Source organism: Tyto alba, unplaced genomic scaffold (assembly GCF_018691265.1).
Source record: "Tyto alba isolate M040663 unplaced genomic scaffold, T.alba_DEE_v4.0 Super-Scaffold_7, whole genome shotgun sequence".
Lineage (NCBI taxonomy): Eukaryota > Metazoa > Chordata > Aves > Strigiformes > Tytonidae > Tyto > Tyto alba.
The window spans coordinates 14,886,589-14,906,381 of NW_024881328.1; the positions used below are offsets into that span (position 1 = coordinate 14,886,589).

At 45.5% G+C, this 19,793-nt stretch overlaps 1 protein-coding gene across 2 annotated transcripts in view; it reads right to left on the minus strand.

The window, feature by feature from the left end:
* Positions 1 to 427: 427 nt before the first annotated feature.
* Positions 428 to 19,793, minus strand: part of MRAS (muscle RAS oncogene homolog) — a 41,047-nt gene continuing 21,681 nt past the window's right edge. The window contains exons 3-7 of one of the 2 annotated variants that reach the window (XM_042784026.1): positions 18,717 to 18,927; positions 9,303 to 9,456; positions 5,933 to 6,032; positions 4,514 to 4,593; positions 428 to 1,371 (exon numbers count right to left, since the gene is read on the minus strand). In XM_042784026.1, the coding sequence (XP_042639960.1) occupies positions 1,272 to 1,371; positions 4,514 to 4,593; positions 5,933 to 6,032; positions 9,303 to 9,456; positions 18,717 to 18,909 (627 nt within the window). In that variant the 5' untranslated portion in view covers positions 18,910 to 18,927 and the 3' untranslated portion in view covers positions 428 to 1,271. Of the gene's footprint in view, positions 1,372 to 4,513; positions 4,594 to 5,932; positions 6,033 to 9,302; positions 9,457 to 18,716; positions 18,931 to 19,793 lie in introns of both variants that reach the window. The other variant, XM_042784027.1, reaches the window with a different exon arrangement.

Below are 19,793 nucleotides of genomic sequence, written 5' to 3' on the forward strand. Positions count from 1 at the left end.
TTTTTACCTTACCTTTTCATAAGGCATAAAGATATTTAGTCTTTGCTGTTTTCAGGGAGACATTTTAGATACAGTAATCTTATGAAGAGACACATCCCACTTGAATCATTTTCAAAACAACTCTTCCTTTCAAGTCACCAACTCTCAGTGAGGGAGGGAGAAGAAATGAAGAAACATTGAGCCAAAGCCCATAAACAGATTTTGTGTGTGTGTGTGAGATGAGCCTGGGAAAAGCAAAACAATTCATCTGCCCAAGAGTGGCTTTGCAGGGAAAGGTTAAGGAATAATAGAGGGATTTAGATCACACCACTTTACACACATTTATGAGGGAGAAATTCAACACCCAGATAACAAATTCAGTTCAGGTTTTACTTCCTCTCTCCCTTTCCTCCCCCCCCCACCCCTGCCCCTCAAAGACGACATACCCTTCCATTTGTAAATTACTTTAATTTAAATACTTTCAGGTTAACAAAATGTCTTAACTTTGACATGCCCCAAATTACAAAACAGAAACAAAACCTCTTGACAAAGGGTAATAAAAAAAAATATAATCCAAGCTCAAACCTCCTCTCCTAAACTGGAGTTTATGGTCTGTGAGCTGGCTGCCCTCCAGAGTCTGACACAATGTCTGGAGCACCCAGAGCAGCTGGAATTAATTTTCTTCCTCCAAATCTATGCACTTTCATATGAAGTCGTGTTTTGGCACTGCTGCCTAAAGAGAGAGTTCAGTGCAAAAAATCTAACCCCAGCCGTGTTTCTCTGCAACCCAACACTCGCTGAGCAAACAACGAAAAAGGAGAAGAGGATGAAAAAAAAAAAAAAAAAAAAAAAAAAAAGAGAAAGAAAAGCCCTTTCCCTTCCCCCACACATACACAGATGACTGTACCAAACAGGGGGGCTATTCATGGCTGTTCAGAAATGGGTCACAAGGAGAAATATTTTGCAGATAAAACCAACACTTTTTTTTTCTTTTTTTTTTTTCTTTTTTTTCTTTTTTTTTTTTTTTTAAATAAACATCATGGAGGCCCCTGGAAGGCGCTGGGGATGTTTGAGAGTCGAGGTCCTGCTGATCCCTTCCGCCTCCCGTTTGCACGGCTCCCACGCCGGCCCCCGACGCGCAGCCCTGCTCCGGGGGGGGGGGGGGTCCGGACCCCCCCAGGCCGCCGTGGGGAGCCCGAGGGGGCGGCGGGGCCGCTGCTGCTCCTCGCCTGGGTTGGCGGTGGGTCAGAGGGGGAGGAGGGAGGCATCCAAGGCACTCCCAGGCAGTCCTGTCACAAAATCACACACTGGAGTTTGTGGGAGCCCGTGGCTCTGTCCCCTCGCCATTTGGTCTTCTTCTTCTTCTTCTGGCTTTTCTCTGGGATCTGTTGCCTGTTTCGGGAGACGGGGAGGGAAATACACAGATGAGACACAAGGCTGGGTCAGACATCAGCATCCAGAGCCCTGGGTATCCAGAAGAACTACATCTTGGCGTGCATGTGTATATTTGCATCTATATCTCCATGTACCATTCCACCACCACGTGGCTTTTGATGCCACACAGCTAACAAGACAACTGCCTGCATTTTTAAGGAAGCAGGAAAGAAGCCATAAGCAAATATTAAGGCTAACGGCAGGGATATATGTCCTGCCAGAGCATCGTGCCTCCAGTTGCCCCGGGTGAACTGCTGCCTCCTCCCCTGCCAGGAGGCTGCTCTAGGCAATAGGGGTGCAATGCAATGTCATCCATCACACCGCTGCTAACGTTAGGGAAGAAGATGAAAGAGATACAGAGTGCACAGAGAAATAAACCCTCCTGGAAAGATCTGCTTTCAGCAGGCATTGCCCTTAGCCAGCTGCACTGCTATGGACTTGGTTATGGAAGGGGGGGGGGGGGGGGGCGCTAAAAAATAATAATGAAAAAACAGACTTTGCTGATGATGGGACTCTGGCCTCCCCTGGAAGTTGTGAAGAGCACCAGAGCATGGAGAGTGTGCCGACCCCAGAAAGATGTCCCTGGCTGTCTGAAGTCACAGCCACCAGAAACACGGGGCTGAGCGCACTCCTGCACTGCGCCGCGGCAGCCCCCATCAGTCCATGGGGGTTGTGAGCAACCTCTAAAATGTCGTGTTGAGGGCTTCTCCCTTTTCATTTAAGATGAGGCATCGCCCAAATGCCTGTTTGCAGCTGTACCTGTTTGCAGCAGCCACTCAGCTACCCCAGCAGTGCAAATTCAACAGAAGGCAGCTTTGTAGTTCAAACACCCAACAGGCAGCCCGTCAACTTAGATTTTATTGTAAGATAAACCATACAAACACTGGCAGCTTCCGTAGATTCAGTGTCTAAATAACCAACCAGAGAGTTTAGATAGTTCAAAACCATCCTCTTTGCTATGTAATATGCCAGGCACTAAACTAAATGTTTAGACCAAGTTATCCAGACCAGGATGAGGCATAGCTGGGGGACAAATCATTATGGCTTTAGTTGGTGTTTTTCTTACAGCCTCAGCTCCCAAATGCTTGCAACCACCTGAAAAACTCAGCTTTGACTAGTAAGATTATTTTTTTTCAGTGAGTACGAAGGCTGGAGGCATGAAAAACAAAACTTTAAAGCTCAAAACTAGAAAGCTGAAATAAAAAAAATACTTTAAAGTTAATTTGGATAAACACTAAGCAGCTGCAAGCTGTTCAGAGTGTTCTGGAACTGCTTTAGAGATCCAGAAAACCACGTCCCATGCCTGCTCAAGATTTCTGCTGTGACACTGCTTGTGTATACACTGCTGCAGCGCAAAAGGGGTATCAGGGAATTCAGAAGATCTATTGGGCAGACTTAATCACCCTACTTCTTTCTGGATTACTTCCAGACAACAGTTTCTTGCATGATGCTAAATAAACTGGGCATCAGCCAAGTGCGAGGAGCACAACCAGTGCCAACCCTGAACGAGCGTCCTCACCCTGCAAACTCACACTGCCTCTGAGGAGCCTCTACATTTGTAAAGCACTCCAGGAATGACACAGTTATTATGGAGCTGTAAATTTACATTTTATTTGGAAAAGCTCACTTAAAAAAAAAAAAAAGAAAAGCAATACTTGGTGGGTGATGCCATCCTATGGCTGCAGACAGTTGGCAATATCCAAAGACCAAGTGAAGCTGCATTGTAGGAAATGACCGGCTAGATCACACAGCATCTCTCTGCTGAATTAACCTGAGTTCCAGCTCTTGTGAACATCTCTGGTGCCCTTGACGCCATGGAGTGTTTCACCTGGCTGGCAATGACTTTCATGGTGACTACTCAGGGAACTGAGGTGCATCACCTAATTCTGAGGTTATGGAGTGCATTTTCAGGGCTTGAATTTAGTGCTGTCTCCTAACAATGCTCCTTCCAGCTTGTCTGGAGTCACGTTACATACAGAAAGCAAACAGAGCCTCACCATTTTATTTTGGCTGTTTTTTTTCCCCCCAGAGTAGAATAGATGGTGGTAAGAGCTCGCTGCCACACAGAAGTAATATCGAGCCAACTAATGCTGAGTTACAGAATAGTTAGGAAATAGCTTGGGACGTTTCCAGCTCAGCTCTGTAGTTCTCCAAAGACTTTCTGCCCCCTGCTTTTGAGACATGTGGGAAGAGTGGGCAGTACCATCTGCTTTTGATGGGAGGCTGACTCGAGGCTGAGCTAAGATATTCACAAGTACAGATACGCTGTGAATAAATGCCTCATGGTTTAATTGCCGAGCAACGCACTTTGACTGCATAGCGGGGAGGAGCATGATTTCAGCTCAGCACCCTCCCAAAACATGAAAAATGAGGGCCCAGAAAAATCTGGCAGACAACTGGTGCCAGAAAAACAAATCTCCTCAGAGAGATTTGAGGTTATCAGCCAAGACGCCGAGATGTGCGTGCAGCTCTTTTCCTGCAGGGCAGCTGGGATTTTGGAAGGCAGTCCCTCCCCGCTGGCAGCTGGAGCAGGGGTTCGCCCAGGCGAACAAAGGCAGCTCATGCCAAAACTGGGAACAAACCTCTGCAGTCTGAGGAGGAAACCTGTGGCTTAGCCATTAAGTCATGCTGTTTCTCACACAAAGTGGCTTATTTTTTTCCATTTAGTGAGCAGAAAATGTTAGAAGTCACTCACAACATTAAAATTTTGTAGAATTTTTTGCCAGTCCTTTTTAACCTCTGGCCACTTGAGACAACAAAGCTATGAAAAACCAAATTACTGGTCCAGAGCTTTAAACACTGGCCTCTTAAAGCTGATCATTATAGTAGGATTTATACTGTTTATTGAATGATATATTTTCATTATGGCCACAGCTAGTACTCAATCTGCTTAGCACTGATGTCCTTCAAGAGTAACTAAGTGCTAGTAACATCCCTATGGAGATACAGGACAAGAAAGTTTAATAAACCCCAGAAATCTCCCACCCCTAACCAAACCACCTGGCCCCTGCTCCCCAGAAGCTGGTTCCTGGCTCTCCAGGCCAGGACTCCTGCACATCCCGTCAGTGGGCAGTGGGCAAGTTAAGAGTTTGCAGCTTACCTTATTACCCTCACGAGATCATGGAAGGCCTTGTCAACATTTAGAGGTGGGTCCTTGGCGCTAGTTTCTATATAGGGAATCTGGAGGAGGGAAGTGTATCACGAAAGAGATTAGTAACAGCCTACATATTGGTAGCAAACCAGTTTCAAAATGAAAAACCCTAAAGGCTAGAGAAATCCAGTGCCTAAGAGACCAACCAGGGAAATACAGGTAAACAAAGTGTTGTCATGACACTGCTATCAACACCTTCACGCTCACAGCAAGGTCAGCGAGTGCTCACAAAAGGTCTGGAGTAAGCATCAGGCAAACCAGCTGCTATCAGAGCTCCGGGTTTGGGGAAGAATAATCATAGACTTCATGTCGTCAGATGGTCTCTCTCCTTAAGCTGTGCTTGCAGACATGAAAATAGCCGAAGGTTGTTGAAAGACGAGCACTTGCCAAAAATTCTTGCTTGCCACATTTTATTAGGACTACTGCATGAATATTTCATGACTACAATTCCCCTTCAGTGTAAAACGATCTTCTCCTTCGAAATCTGACAGCCAGATGGGGCCTCCTAGAGTGCTTGTCCAGCATGCTGGCAGATTTATAAAACTGCCTGTGATAAGGTATTTTCATACACTGCCTCTTCCAAAGTGTGTGCATACAGATGGGTGCAACATGTTGTGCTGCAGTTTAGGTGTGCTGGCTCCTATAGAAACGAGCTTCCTTGGGGAGGGGAAGGAGTGAACCTGCCCTGCCAAACTCCCATCATGGCTTGTTTAGAAACACGGCCAGCTTGCTGTTTAGGCACAGCAAGCTGCCAAGAGGTCTCAGGCTTGTTTGCCTTTACCTTTCCATTCAGTTCCTCCCATGGGAGTTGTTGTCTCCCTCTAGGTATTCGGGACTGCTGGCATTTAGAGGTGATTAGTGGAGTAGCATGTGAACTACACTCATCCAAGACCAATTTCTCATGCTAAACTACGGCATGAATAATGCAGATCTAAGATGGTAGGACAGATTTATACAGACTTAACAACCCTGTAACTTCACTATCTTTAACAAGCTCACTTCCTACAGACACCTGGTTATACTTCCTAATGCCTGACTCCGCCTTTTCACTTCAGGAAAGTGCATTTTCTTCCCTCATTTTGAACATTTCATGTTTCTCACCACTTGCAGAAACCTTGCACACATGGCTTCACGATGGCCACAGCTTTGCTACAGACTGGTGCACAGCAGAGGTTCTAGTTTCAATTATGAATTGGCCCTATTTAAAAGAAGCTGCATAGCTACTATTTTCTAGTAGTCGAAAATGTAATTGCAAACGTTCGATTGTAAGAGAAACGCTTTAATTCAGCTCTAAATGAGCAGAGAATCCAATTCTGAATGCATGTAATGGGACTTACCACAACCAATTAAACAATCCCTCAAACTTACATTATGTTTTGTTGCCATTTCTCTTCCCTGTTCTCTTGTAATTTTCCGTAAATGCATTAGATCAACTTTGTTCGCCACCAAAATCATTGGAAAGGACTCTCTGGAAAAAATCAAAACCACCATCCAATTATTAGCTGACTACAATAAAAAATGCTGAGCATAAGTTTCACTTTTTGATGCTGACATCATCTAACACTTTCAGCTGCAGACATACCACGTACATGTAAAGAAATACAAAGAAAGACCAAATGAACACACATCAGCCCCCAGACTGTGCTACACATACATTCATATTGTAAAAATTTACTTGACAAGTTGCATGCATGCAGACAAACATTATTATTTGCAGGCACTTCACGGACTTAGTGTCATTGTTTTTGCAATGATAATAGTGAAGAATGAAGATGCAACTAGATGAAGAAAGAACTACAGAACTAGTCAGGAAATTAACTGAGACAGAGAGACAGATCTTAGAACAGGAGAACAAGACTGTCATAACAGTCAAGGAGTATCAGTAGCTGCATATCTTGGCAGCTGATAGTCACTGCAAGGTAATGAGGTTTGTTGGAGGAACTGGTGTCAGTTTGTGTCCTGATGGAGACTCATCCACTGAAAGCAACAGTGGAGAAAGAAAAGACGGACTCTGGGAGATCTGGCACTTAGTGAGGCATCTCATGGGGGAGAAAATGACTAGGTGCAAAGACCCCCATCAGATGTTAACCCAAGACACATTGAAAGACTGGCAGTGGTAGCTGGAAGGAGGCTGGAGGAAACTGAAGAGTCTTGCTAAGTTTCTAGATGCTACTACCTGCTACTGATCCTACAGCAAAAACCTGATCAACAACCATTCTCTTGTACCAAAACCATCTACTTCTGTAATAATACCCAGTATTTCTTTACCAAGCACGTAAGTGACTGTCTTTGGACACTGATTGATAAGAGACCCATCTCTCCACAGCACATCCAGTGCAAAGCTCTCCTGACGAGGTGTCTGGGTCAGGCTCTTCCCTGGTAGAAATAACCGTAGCTCCAGTGACTAAACCGAATTGAGCCAGCTCGTGCCACAGGCGTTCCTGGCAATGGGGATGCTCCTATAGCTGCATGACACACAGAGCAAAGTTGTGCTGCAGGGCCTTTACCCACTGCTAGGAGGGAGGAGGTCCCTTCTGATAATGGACAGTTATTGCAGTATTGTTTTCCTATATTTAACTTTAAACCCTCCTAAAATGATTCCAGTGTTCTTTGCTGTAACAGAGCTGATTTTATTGGGGTAAGGAGCAGCTGGATGTACTAATTTCTGCAGAAAACACTTCCTTGAGTAACTCTGGATTTTCAAACAACATTTCTGTGTCATTTTTCATCAAGACGATAAGGACTCCATCTTCTCTCTGGCACATTGCCCCATTGCTCTGGCTGGAAAAATACCGTACTGCACTCTGCATTTTAAATGAGTCTTACAGTTATTCATTCTGGTAATGTGGCTTTGATTTAATTTTAATACCTAAGCATTGATATATCTTGACTCTGATCATTCTGGAGCAAAACACTTGCTTGCATGGATTATTTGATTCCTTTTTGGCTTGCAGCACGTTGATAAGAAAGGGATTACATCTGGACAGTATCTCATTTGCCTTGTTTACATCAGGCATAAAACTCTATGGGGATTTTGTTCCCTGTTGTAAGCTGTACAATTGCTAGTTGGACAAAGCTACTACAGTTGGAAGTTTTACTGTAATAAAGGTTATGGAAAGGAACAGGAGGAAGGCTTTGAACAGCTCTGCTAACGCAGCAGCCTGCAATTGCTTCGGATCTTAAATTGCCAAAAGTGACTGCAGCTTGAAAACCTGGGGGATGCTCTGCTCCCAGCTACCTGCTGGTCTGGCACGACAGTTTCTTTATTCGTGCTGCTCCTACTGCTGCGATTTACTGAACGAGCTCAGGCTTTGGATGAAGTGTTCAGCTCCTCACATTCTGTGCTTCGGTGGCATTGAGTGGGGAAACAAAAACAACCTCACCAGCCGGTTTCACTTCCTGATTCTCACACGCCGGCCACGGTGTCTGCATGGCGTACGGAGGGCTGAAAGTTTCAGTCCGGAGCAAAACAATGAAAACTGCATCCTATTTTCACAAAGTTAAGTTAGATAAAACCGACATTGATTTGGGGAAGGTTACAGGAAACGCTGTCCCATCTTCTTCAGCTTTCAGAAACAGACTTGATTTGCCCCAAGCTGAGCTGGCAGTGAAGAAAAGACTGTCAAGATCCAGGACTCTGACTGACTGACTGATGTTTTTCTTCATTTAGATGCAATCAAAGGGTGGATTTTCCTTTACTTTTCACTCCTGAGGGCTCTGCTTTGGATGCTTTACTGGAAGAGCTGTCAGCTGTGAACCTCACATGATACGAGTCCACCCTTCCTGTGAGGAAGTTATTCAGAGCTGCGAAAGGAAGCCAGCAACAAGGCCCAAACCCTCTGGTGGCTTTTCTTGATGAGTTCCATAATTAAAAGCCATTATGAATGGAAAAACTAAGTGTTTCAAAGCTGCAGACATACAAGGGCTTAATTCACACCCCACCCAGTGGGGATGGATTCATCACCTCTTGAACTGCGATGGGAAGAGGGAGTTATCTCAGAGATAAACGGGCAGCTTCCCCCTCACTCTGTCAGGACGTATTTGCTTACCACATTTAAACTCTCAGCACTACCTTCTCCCATGCATGCACAAGGAGGGGAGTGGGTGATATCTCTTGCCTTCTCCCCAGTCATGCAGAGATGTTTTTATTCATTGAAAATGGTTGTTGCAGAGCACAATGCATTAACTGCATTACACCCCTGTTCCTTCCAACTTGAGGCTTTTTCCCCTTAAAGACACTTGTTCACAGCCCCAAATCATGCAGGACCTTCTAATGCTTGTTTGATGTAAGCTGAAACCAGGGAAAGGAGGATATTGCCAGGACACACTAAACAATTAGGGCCGAATGCTTGCTGACTCTGCTGGTGTTCCCAAAGTGCCTGCACTGTGCACAGAGCACCCTTCCTCCCTCTTCACAGCCAAACTGATTACCTTCAGAGGTGTCTGACCTGCCTTTCTCACACTGCTCTGCCAGGCTGTTCTGGTAGGAGTTTCTCCCTTCCAGACCCATTTTCACTTCACCATAGCACTACTGAACTTTTCCATATTGAAAGCATTATGTGCTTATTAGAAGAGGTAAAACACTTATTCCTCACATGTCGGTCCACAACCCCCCATACAGGGATTTGCCCTGGGATACCCAGGAGGCAAAAGGCAGGGCAAGACGTGCAACCACCCCACGGCACGGTCTCCAGAGCGGCGGAGCGGGGTGGTCAGCGCCTGGCTCCACGGCACCCACCTGTCCTTGACTCTGAGGATCAGTTGGTGGAACCGGTCCACGTGCTCAAAGCTAGCCTTGTCCGTCACCGAGTAGACTATAAGAAAACCATCTCCAGTCCTCATGTACTGCTCCCGCATTGCGCTGAACTCCTCTTGACCTGCAGTATCCAGAACTAGGACAGAAGAGACGAGGGTTTTTAGTTACTGTGAGGACCTGCAGCTGCTGCCACCGCTATGTGTCCTACATCGCCTTTCTGCCTCCATTGGTCTTGGTCCTCTCAAAGGCTGCAACATTTGACAAAAGCAAGTTGGATGGACAAGGTGTTTTTTTGTTACAAAACAAAAACCACTCCCAGAACCCACTCATCACCGTGTGCCTATACTGGGAGTGGATGGAGTGGAAGAAGACTACATGGATTTTACTTTCCTCTTCCAGTACCAAATACTGACCACTGAACTTGGGGAGTTCCTCCTCTGGCAAGATACAGCTCAAAGTATTTCACAGCCCTCCCATATTTCCTTCTTCCAGCTCTCTCCGTTCCCCGCATGGAAAAAAACAAGGCCAGTTTAAATGTCAGGGACAGTCTACAAACTGCATGGTGAAGCAGAGCTGGGAGACAACACAGAGTAATAGCTACAAGCATTTTCCTTTTCTCAATACCTGGATATTATTTCTACACAATTATGTGCTTTCAGAGCAAGACAGTACAGCCTTGAAGAACACCTCTTAAGTATTTAGTCCCAAGTGGCGTGATGATATTGAGAAGCTAATTAAAAAAGGTGGAAAAGCTTTAAGTGACTTGTATATCCTGTACAGAAATCATGTTTCTGTGCGTTGACAATGCCTAAATCTATGCTCAAATCCCCTAAAACACTCCTGTTGTGGCAGCAACCCAGATGCTGCTCCCCAGTGCACTAACCTCCTCTCCAATGTGACCATAACGCACTGGTTTCTCCATCACTCTGCCTTGTAGGGTGTCCCACCAGCTACATCATGGACCACATGTGGAGCAAGCTACACCAGCCTTCTGGGCAAACACCACATACTACTGATGCACACAGCAATGGAAATTCTTGGGCCCCAGCTTTGCACGCTGTCAGGATTTTGACTGGCAGGAGGAGGGTATAAGAGGAGTTCATCAGTTTAGGTTATGCTGGTACAAACACGGAGTGAGCTCAAAGGGCATTGGCTGCTCAGAAGTAATAGTTGTAATGCATCGTTGTATCCTAGAGGCAAACGCGGGGCCTTCATGACGACTGGGAACATTTTCACATCCCAGTCAACTGGGCTGGGTGGGAAAACTGTTTCCGCCTCCGCTGGGCAGCCACAGCGTCAGCATCTGCTGCCCACAAGTGATGGGGAAAGCCCAGGACACCAGTGGATGGAGACTGTGGCAAGAGCGTACTGCTGACGGAGCAGCAGGGCTTGATATGGGTTTTTCTAGTCTGAGCAGGCCCACAGTCCTAGCAAGACGTTCCCTGTAGGGGTAAGTACTCAGGGTGCCCCGATTTCCAAATGGGGACAGGATAAAGCCCACTTTGCTGGCAGTGTTACCTGCTAAATCAGCACAGGTGGACATGTTGCATATCACAGCACACCCCGTGAACCAGCCCACACACCTTCACCATATGTCTGGAGGAAAGGCAGCTATGCTGGAGGACCAGGAGGACCTTACTTGGTGATGGCAAGCCCTTTAAAGCCTTCAGCCTCATCCGTTCACCTGACTTAGCTGGTCTTGAATGTCTGTTTCCATGAGCCCTTAAGATGAAAAGAGCTTCTAGGCTCTTGCATTGATTTAGGCTTGTTTGGCAAGTAGCTGGAGCTTGCTGGAAAGTCACGGGTGTCTCTTCATAGCCTTTCATCCTGCTTCTCCCCTCTAAATCTAGGAAACAAGGGTCTCAGCTCAAAGGCATCCAGGCTATTCTTAAGGACTGTACAAAAAAGAAGAAAGAAAAACAACCCAAAGACACTGCATGTGCTGGCAAATTTCTATGTCCTGGGCAGAACTGCTAGCATGGAGTAAGGCCAGGACCGCGTGGCTAAGACGGAAGAGGAAATTAATCCTTCCTACCTGCTCAACCTGTAAGGAGAGGCTGGGCTGCCCTCATCTGACTCCTGCACCAGCTGGACACAATGTCAGGGCAGGGCTGAGAGCTGACAACCAACACACACACAAACACACACTCCCTTCTCCTCTCAAACACACATACCCAGCTTGTGGTGGAGTGGGACTGCTTCTCGCAAGGGCCGGGCTCTCCCGCCCTCGCTCCCCCCGAGACAGGGCAGGTGCCCGAGCACAAGCCGTGGGCAGGAAGGTGGAGATGGATGTGCCGTATCCTGCATGGTAATTTGCTTAGGGACTTCCCCTTGCTCTGGCACATTTCCAAATCTCCCATAAGCATTCAGCTCTGCTCCTGCACCCCATCAACCCATCCCCAGCTGCTGCCCCTCCAAAGCTTTGCATCCTCTGCAAGAGGGAGGAGACGAGCCCTGGCGGGGGACTGTGGGGATACCCAAGGGGCAGCATGGGGCTGTGCTCCTGCCACTCCTACATTGCCTGGATCTTGGCCATGGCATCACACTAAATACAGGCAGAGGTGCTGTGTCAGCAGCTGCTATTTAAAGGGAATTCACTTGCAGCATTTGAGGAAAGGCGAGCAAGTCCAGGCAGCATTTAAAATGGCACTTTGAAAATGCAAGTAAAAGACATGCAGCAGTTAAGGTGAATCTCAGATCATGCAAAGTTAAGCATCACATGGATGGCCAGAGAAAGTCATTGTTTTAACTTTAAATGTGCTCTTCATAAAGACAACCCCGCCCCCCCCCCTTCCCCAATCCTAACACTTCTGTCCTACATGAATTGTAAATGATCAGAGAGGAGAGTGCGATCTGGATCCTTTGTAGGCAGGATGGGACCACATCCTGGAAAGCATCATCACCAAAAAAGGGCCAGATGCAAGCAGCTTTGCTTCCGGTGCAATCTTGTGGCATAAACGCTTCAAGAAGACTCTTACCTACAGAAATGGGAAAGTAGCAAGGAGAAGCCTTGGGAAGGTGATTTGACTGGCTTCCCAAAGGGGTGAGGAGATTTAGGGTGTTATCTAGCATTCGCCTTCTTTTAAAATTCCCGTTTCTGCAGATGGGATGCCAGAAGACACAGTAATAATCATGAGCAGAGAACTGTGAACTCTCTCTTCCCCTGCTACACTTTAAAACAGCAGTTGCCTCTTACTGGCAGTTGCCCCATTGGCAGCACATAAAAGCCAGTGTGGAAACAAGTCTTTGGTCCACCAAAGCACAGCGGGTTTCCTCTACCATATTCTTCCAAGAACTGAAATCAGATTCATAGGCTGTGCAGCGCATGGTCAAGGACTTCCAACAGCAAACTTGGTGAAGTTCCCACAAACATGACCAAGGGAGCAGCAAAAAGGAACGTTAACAAAAGCGTTTGGGTAAAGGCTGAGGAGAGAGAAGCCGAGGACTACGTCTGATGTAGGAATAGACATCCAAAGACAGCAAAGCCATTTTACAGAGGATCATGCAATCAGCTGGAGACTAAACTAAGAACAAATAGGCTGTGAGAACACCGCAGGGGGGGTCTCCTGCTTTGCAGGTAAGATTGCTGAGTGAAGAGATGGCCTTTTCTGCTTTCCAGTGGATGTGAACCCAACTGTTATGATGAACTCCTGTGCTAATTGAATCCTGCCCCCTTAGAGCTCTACACACCATTTTCCTGTGAATCCTGATGGATTAGGCAAGAGTGCAGCTGCTTAGAGAGCACTTCTGAGCAGACACAGGAGCCCAGGAATACACAGGAACTTGTGCCCCAAAACAGAAGCACTTGGGTGCGTCCAGGTATTTTATGTGGCAATGTCTCTGCAACCAACAGAGCTCTGAGTGCCCATCCAGAGGCACAGGCATGTAAATCTAAGCCAAGGGCAGACACATACTATGAAATTTAAGTCACAGCATTGCTTTTTCTAGAACCTTGGCTGGATTCAGTTCAGATTCAAACACTGCCTTCCCAGCCTTCGGGGAACTCAGATCTGGTTGTGCAGGTGAGTTCCTCTTCTCTTTTCACACCTAGGCAAAATTCCCTCCTACGTCTTCATCTTTACATGTTAAACCCCTTTTCTATTCTTTGGCCCTTGGGTTTCACTGCCCGAATCAGACACCAGCAGCCTGTTCCGAGCAGCAACTGCACATTGCTGCAGTCAGTGCTCAAAGCAGCTCTTGGAGCACCTTGCCTTCCAGCACAACAGAAAGCTCAGGGACAGGACACCGTTTGTTATGCCTACCTCGATCTCATGCTCAGAAAGGCTAGCACAATGTATACGACTTGTTTTTTGCAAGCAGTCTCCAGTGAAATCCCTTTGGCTACATAAGTGCAGAACACGTGCAAGCCTTTAAGGGGCTGGACAGGTCAGCAGGCAGACAGGAACCTGTGTTCATAGCACCAGGGAGAGAAGCAGCACAAAGAGGTCTGACTCCAGGTGTTTTCCGCTTCTTCAACTTCTTAATATGAAATACAGGAAAGGTCCCTGGAGCAATGAGCAGAACTGGGAATGTGGCACTGTCAGGGGACCACAGGTTACACAGCCAGACTCCTCATGGCACTCTGAGTGTTGCTTTCCTCTCGGCACAGCAGCTCTGCTTCAAAAGGTGAGGCCAGAGAGAAACTCCATCCCCAGCTGCCCTGCAGCTTGGTAGCTAAGCTCAAGGGAAAATTTAACTTGATTTGACAAGTCAAAAGTTTCAGGCTTAGGAAAGCCATCCCCACAGTCTTCGTCTTCCATCAACAGTGTGGTGGGAAAGGGCATCTCCCATCACCCACTGGCTTCAGCTAAGGAATTAGTATTCTGGGCACTGAGCAGATGGATTGCAGGGACCATGGCTTATACTCTGTATTCCCACACCCCAAGTCACCCTGAAGAAGCATGAGGTGCCCATGCTGTGCACAAGGTGAGGCAGATGCTTCGCTTGGTCACCGATGCTTCAGCTCCTTCTCAGATACAGCCATACTACCCACAGCATGAGAGCTCTCCTCAGGGAAAAACACATGACTAGGAAACACTGGGGCTTTTATGAGCCCTTCTTCTGTGCCCTAACTAAATACACAGATGTTATAACATGGAAAACCCAAGTACTTGAATTCTTGCCCTTTCTTTAAGGAAAAAGAAAAGAGGGGCCTTCAGAAGAAAGGCTTCCACATCAATGAACAGAATAAAGATGCGGGCCCTTAAAGGAGCTCTTTCTTTAACAAAGGGCAAGTATTCAAAGCCTTGTGTTTTCCATGTTGCAACATCAAAATTTTCCTGGCAGGAAAAACATCCCCACAACCCAAGACAAAAATCCCTCTTTCAAAGTTGCAAAATCTCAGCAATTAAGGGAGGGAAAATACTGTACACACAAATAAAAGAATGAAAGTACAAACTTCATTTGAATTTTAATTCTTTCAGTGATGCTACCCAAAGTTTAAATAAAAAAAAAGAAAGCGAGCTGCAAACCAACCCTTCTGCCTGCAAGTCTGAAGTGACCTTTGTTCTCCCTCTGGCCTCCTGGCTGAATTGTTCCCAAGTTTCCTGAGGAGAAAAGCAGACAGCCTGTCCTGGGATGACTAGCAGCAAAAACCCTTGGCAAAAAGGGATGCGTGGGAGACATGGGTGGAAAGGACAGAGAGAGGGAGCCTGGGGGAAGGAATGGTGCTTGGTGTTACTCCATGGGGGTGCACACTAGGGCTGTGCAGGTCTAGCCCTGTGCAAGGGCACCCAGGGATTGAGAGGGGGTCTTGGGAAGAAGAGAAGTAAAATGGAAAAACGAAGCTCAGGATTAGGAAGACAACTTCTAAGCAGCGAGAGTTTCATCTAAATTATGGCAGAGGAAAGAAAGGGAAGAGGAGGCAAACCACAGCCACCTTTCACCCAACACACAGGCACAATTCCTTGCTCTGCTGGTATCAACTGGCACAGCCCTACTAACAGCGAAGAGTTTAGCCCAACTCGTCAACATGCCCAAGCCATGTGCTTGTGGCCATCTCTTCCTTTCCACCTTTTTGTCTCTGTGTGGTTTATGACCCATAAGGAATTCTGAACCACTGGGATTTTTTTGTCATATTAAGGATTCCACTTTTGGCTTCATGCCCAGATTAGTAATTCCAGACTGACATTTTGCAGCCACACCAAAAGAAATCCTCTGTTAAACTGCTAAATTAGCCTGCACGCAGAAAGGAGTGTACAAAATTAATGATAGCAACTCATTTGGAGCAACAGCTAATCAAAGCAGATTAACCCTGGCCCCCACTTAGTTCTAACCTGATGTGTCTATACAGCACCTGCGTGTGAATGCATTCAACGAAGCACATCAGCATGCTGATTTCAGCATGAACAGCAGGGAATAAATGAAGATAACATATGCAGAGGAAACTGGAGGCTGATCTTAAAGCCTCGTTGGGGTGGCAGCAACTGAAAAAATGGGCTAGCCACAAATTGCCTGCGAATCCCTTATTCGGGTTATGTGTCCTGTTCCACTCTACAACACTCGTCCTCCAAACACTGCACTGATGGTCTTATAAAGCTGGCATAAGGCCAACAATAAAGTATTTTTGTTTAGTGTTGGACTTGAATACACCAAACACTGGCCCGACAATCTTCTGGGAGACAGGGACCTATCACAGACTCTTCTTTGGTGAGAAAATAGACACAGAGACATGCCCAAGCCAGAGAGCAAATATCTAAAAGAAAGAGTTTGAACATAGGTTTGGCTCCAAGGCCTAAAATCTGAAATAAAAGCCTATTCCATTTAAGTCAGTGAGAGATTTCAGCAAAGGAAAAAAATGCAAGTCAAACATTTCATCATACTGCCAGTTAGTGCTATTGAATAAATGTGGGTGGAGGTCTTCATGGAGGGAAGCCAAATGTTTTATGCAAGTTGGCTAGCACAGAGTTTTTTACAACATAATGCTGGTGCAGATACCAAATGCTAGAGATGCTTTGTAGAGAACTGCTCAGGCAACAGCCTGGAAGAGGGTAGGCTGTGGCCTTTTTTTTTTTTTTTTTTCATGAAGTTGTTGGATGCCAATGTATTTGGCGCTTTTTTTTTTAAATAACTATTTCTGCAAACCTAGAAGCTTATGGAGCCCCTCATGCTATATCCTCACTTGGTAGTCTCATCTTCTAAAGCGAGTTCCTATTTTGGGGGTGGCAGCTTCTTCACACCAAGTACTGCATGAAGCATCAGCTTGTAAAGGATTTGGTCAGAAAGGACAACTGGAAAGTCTAGAATTTATCATGATGCATCTTTACCCTTCCTATCATGTTCATCCCTAATTTTATACCATAAGTGATTCATGCAACCACGTGTAACCACAACAAGAGCAGCTGTCCAAGTATATGGTGACGTCTGAAAATGGCCTACATCCAAAACCTATGACAGAAAGCTGCAACAGAAGACACATGAGATAGTTTTTATACCCTGTTTCTACTGCGTCATGCTTTTCCAAGAAAAATATTGCTTTTGTTCCAAAATTCTGATTGTTCAAAATCTCAAGTGGTAGGAAAGAGAAGAAGCTGCAGTTTCACTTCTGTGGCTGCAAGGCATCTGTGGGTGCACAAACTCTGAAAGTCAGGGACTCCCAACATGCCATTCAAGGCCACAGCCGAATTCAGCTCATCCTGAGTACAGCCACTCAACTGCAGTTGAGCAAAGAAATGATTTTTCATTAAAACAAAGGGTTAAGTTTCTGCTTGTTGGAAGACAACCCCTTTCCTCACTCCCACCCAGGTCAGTGTTGTTTTATGTTTTTTTGACTAAACAAAAATTCCAAATATTCAGTGGAAAATGCATTTTCTACTATAAAATAATTTACAAAAAGCTGGCTATTTCTGCCAACACCAATGTGTACAGCAGCTGCACTGTTATATCAGAAGACAGGGCATACTAGCAATGATAAAGGTTGCTCATTTTAGAAGGCTGGATTCTGGACTAAAAAAAAAAAAGAACATTGCTCATTTTAGAAGGCTGGATTCTGGACTAAAAAAAAAAAGAACAGATTTAGTTTACAGAAGGATTAGATTTTTCTTTTATACAACACTGGCATTTCAAAAATAAAGGAGCACAGGTACATTACATGATAATAAATTGAAAGCAGGTGTATCTGATGCAGATGACGAGACACATTTGGGCACCAATTTCACAAATATTCCCTCATACCAGCTCTCAACTACTAACATATTTAAAGGAACAAATGTTTGAAAGATCAATACTGAGTAAAGGCTGTTTTCTAAGGACCCTGGGGCCATTCGTATTCACTAAATTGTGTCTAATAAATCCTTAAGAGTGCAACTAAGATCTCAAATTTCCAGACCAAGCTTATGATCTTCTCAGCAAACCCCACCAGCCTTGACATTCTACCACTCATGTCAATTCCCCAGTCTTCTGTCCCTACGTGAGGATGATATATATGTAGAAACACTAAAGATCTTGAGCGCTTTCATGACAAGAGGGTGGAGGTAGAAACTCGACACAAGTGCGGTTAAATTTAGTTCAGTTGTGTTAGCGGCCACATACATGCATTTGGGTAATTAAGGCACAAAATATTTGCTTGCTTTATGTACTACCTAATTATTCTATAAAGCCAAACAAAACTTAGAACATTTAATAGCAAGATTCCCCTTATGGCTGTGGTCAGTTTATCTCTCGCAGCACAAACTAGTAAGTTGCAGCTTTAGGTAATATCAGGCTTTTTCCTCACCTGCAGAATCAAGGTTGTTTTTTTTTTTGGTGATGGCTGTTTTATTGTTTGGGTTTTTTTGTTTTTTTGTTTGTTTGTTTGTTTGGGTTGTTTTGTTTTCTTTTTTAAAAGGCAGTTTTTCTTCAAATAAGTGAAATATTTTGGTTACAGCAGCTCTTCAGGCTAATACCCTAACAGTGTTTAAATGAAATGGATAAATAGATGTGAAAACATCACACCTGAATGATAGGAGTTAAGAGGTGTTACAATTCTTCACTGTCGGTGGATGACAGTTTTGATTAAATGTTCTATCTGGTTATAACCCTTATTCAGTTACTCACTCACTGTTATTTCCCAGGGGAGGGGCCTAACCACAATGAAGTATCATTAGTAATAGCCACCTCACAGTGCTCTAATTCAAACTTTTGTAGAAGCCTACCCCAAACATTTATAGGGTTTTACACTCCTGCAAGAAACATTTCTGTGCAGAACTGGAACCAACTCAACTGGAAGCAGAAGCTTTGCTGGAGACCAGCTGCAGACCGCGTGCTGCAGCTCACAGGCCACTTTGCCCTCAAATTCCTGGCAACCCACTGCAGAGTAGGAGGGACACAAGGGCACAACATGCTGTGGGAGGCATTGAGGTCTATTTGCACTTATGCTCAGTTAGAAGGGAAAGGGGATCACGAGTGTAGTTGGCTTACCATCAAGAATTGCCCATTGCCCGTCTATTTCTGTGTGCTTCAGGTAGGAGTCTTCAATGGTTGGGTCATAGTCTGGCACAAAAATTTTCTGGAAAAACTGAATGGTGAGAGCGCTCTTCCCCACGCCACCATCTCCAACCACCACCAGCTTGTACGTGGGGAGGTTTTCGCTGGGAACGGCACTTGTAGCCATGCTTCCAGTGTGCTAAACCTGCTGGAGAAAGAGATCGTCTCAAATCACTTATTAGCAATGAAAAGAGGGCAACATGCACAAGACAGCTTCTACCTGCTAATGAAGCAGTGAGGATGAAGACAGTACTGACATCCAAAGACCTTCTGGACAGGAGCAGCAGCACCTACCCTTCCCAACAGCTCCACCACAACCCAGACCCATCACTCAGAAGTGCAAACAACCCCACCACTGTAGCTTGTTTACATCACTAATTGCCACCAAGTGTGTGGGAAAAACTTTTATCACCTGAATAACTTTCCTATAGGGGCTGGGCCCATGTGGCCATGCCAAAAATCACCTTGGCTCAGTGCAGCTGCCAAGCTCCAAATAATTTCCAGTTGCCAGTGATCAAATCCCAATGATAAGCCAGAGTTGTGCTATTCTTCACTGCTTAACCTGAGGTATGGCAAATATTAAATGGCCCATTACATCTTGGGGCCAGATCTGCAGGCAGAACCTGTGGTGATGGATAAAACCAGAGTTAAAGGTCTAATCCTGGCTCCATCAGCAGACAAAAATGCACTTAGCTGCTTTTTTCTCCCTCATTTTCAAGTTTGAGAAATAAAAATAAGAAGACAGCAGGCCAGGAAAGACAGGTGGTTTTTGTTTTGATTAAAAAAAAAAAAACAAAAAACAAAAAACACCCAACCCTGCTGTGGCAGGAAGACTGGTTTCTGTGGCTATGACACAGCCCAGAGAGCCAGGAGAGCAGCTTCCCCTGCAGCGCGGTCACACCATTCCCCTCATCTCGGGTGTGCCGCAGGGGAACTGACTCTTAAAAGAAAGAAGAAAAAAATTCACCAGCTGCAACTGGGCAGCAGCACACGTGTGTGGAGAAAGGAGAA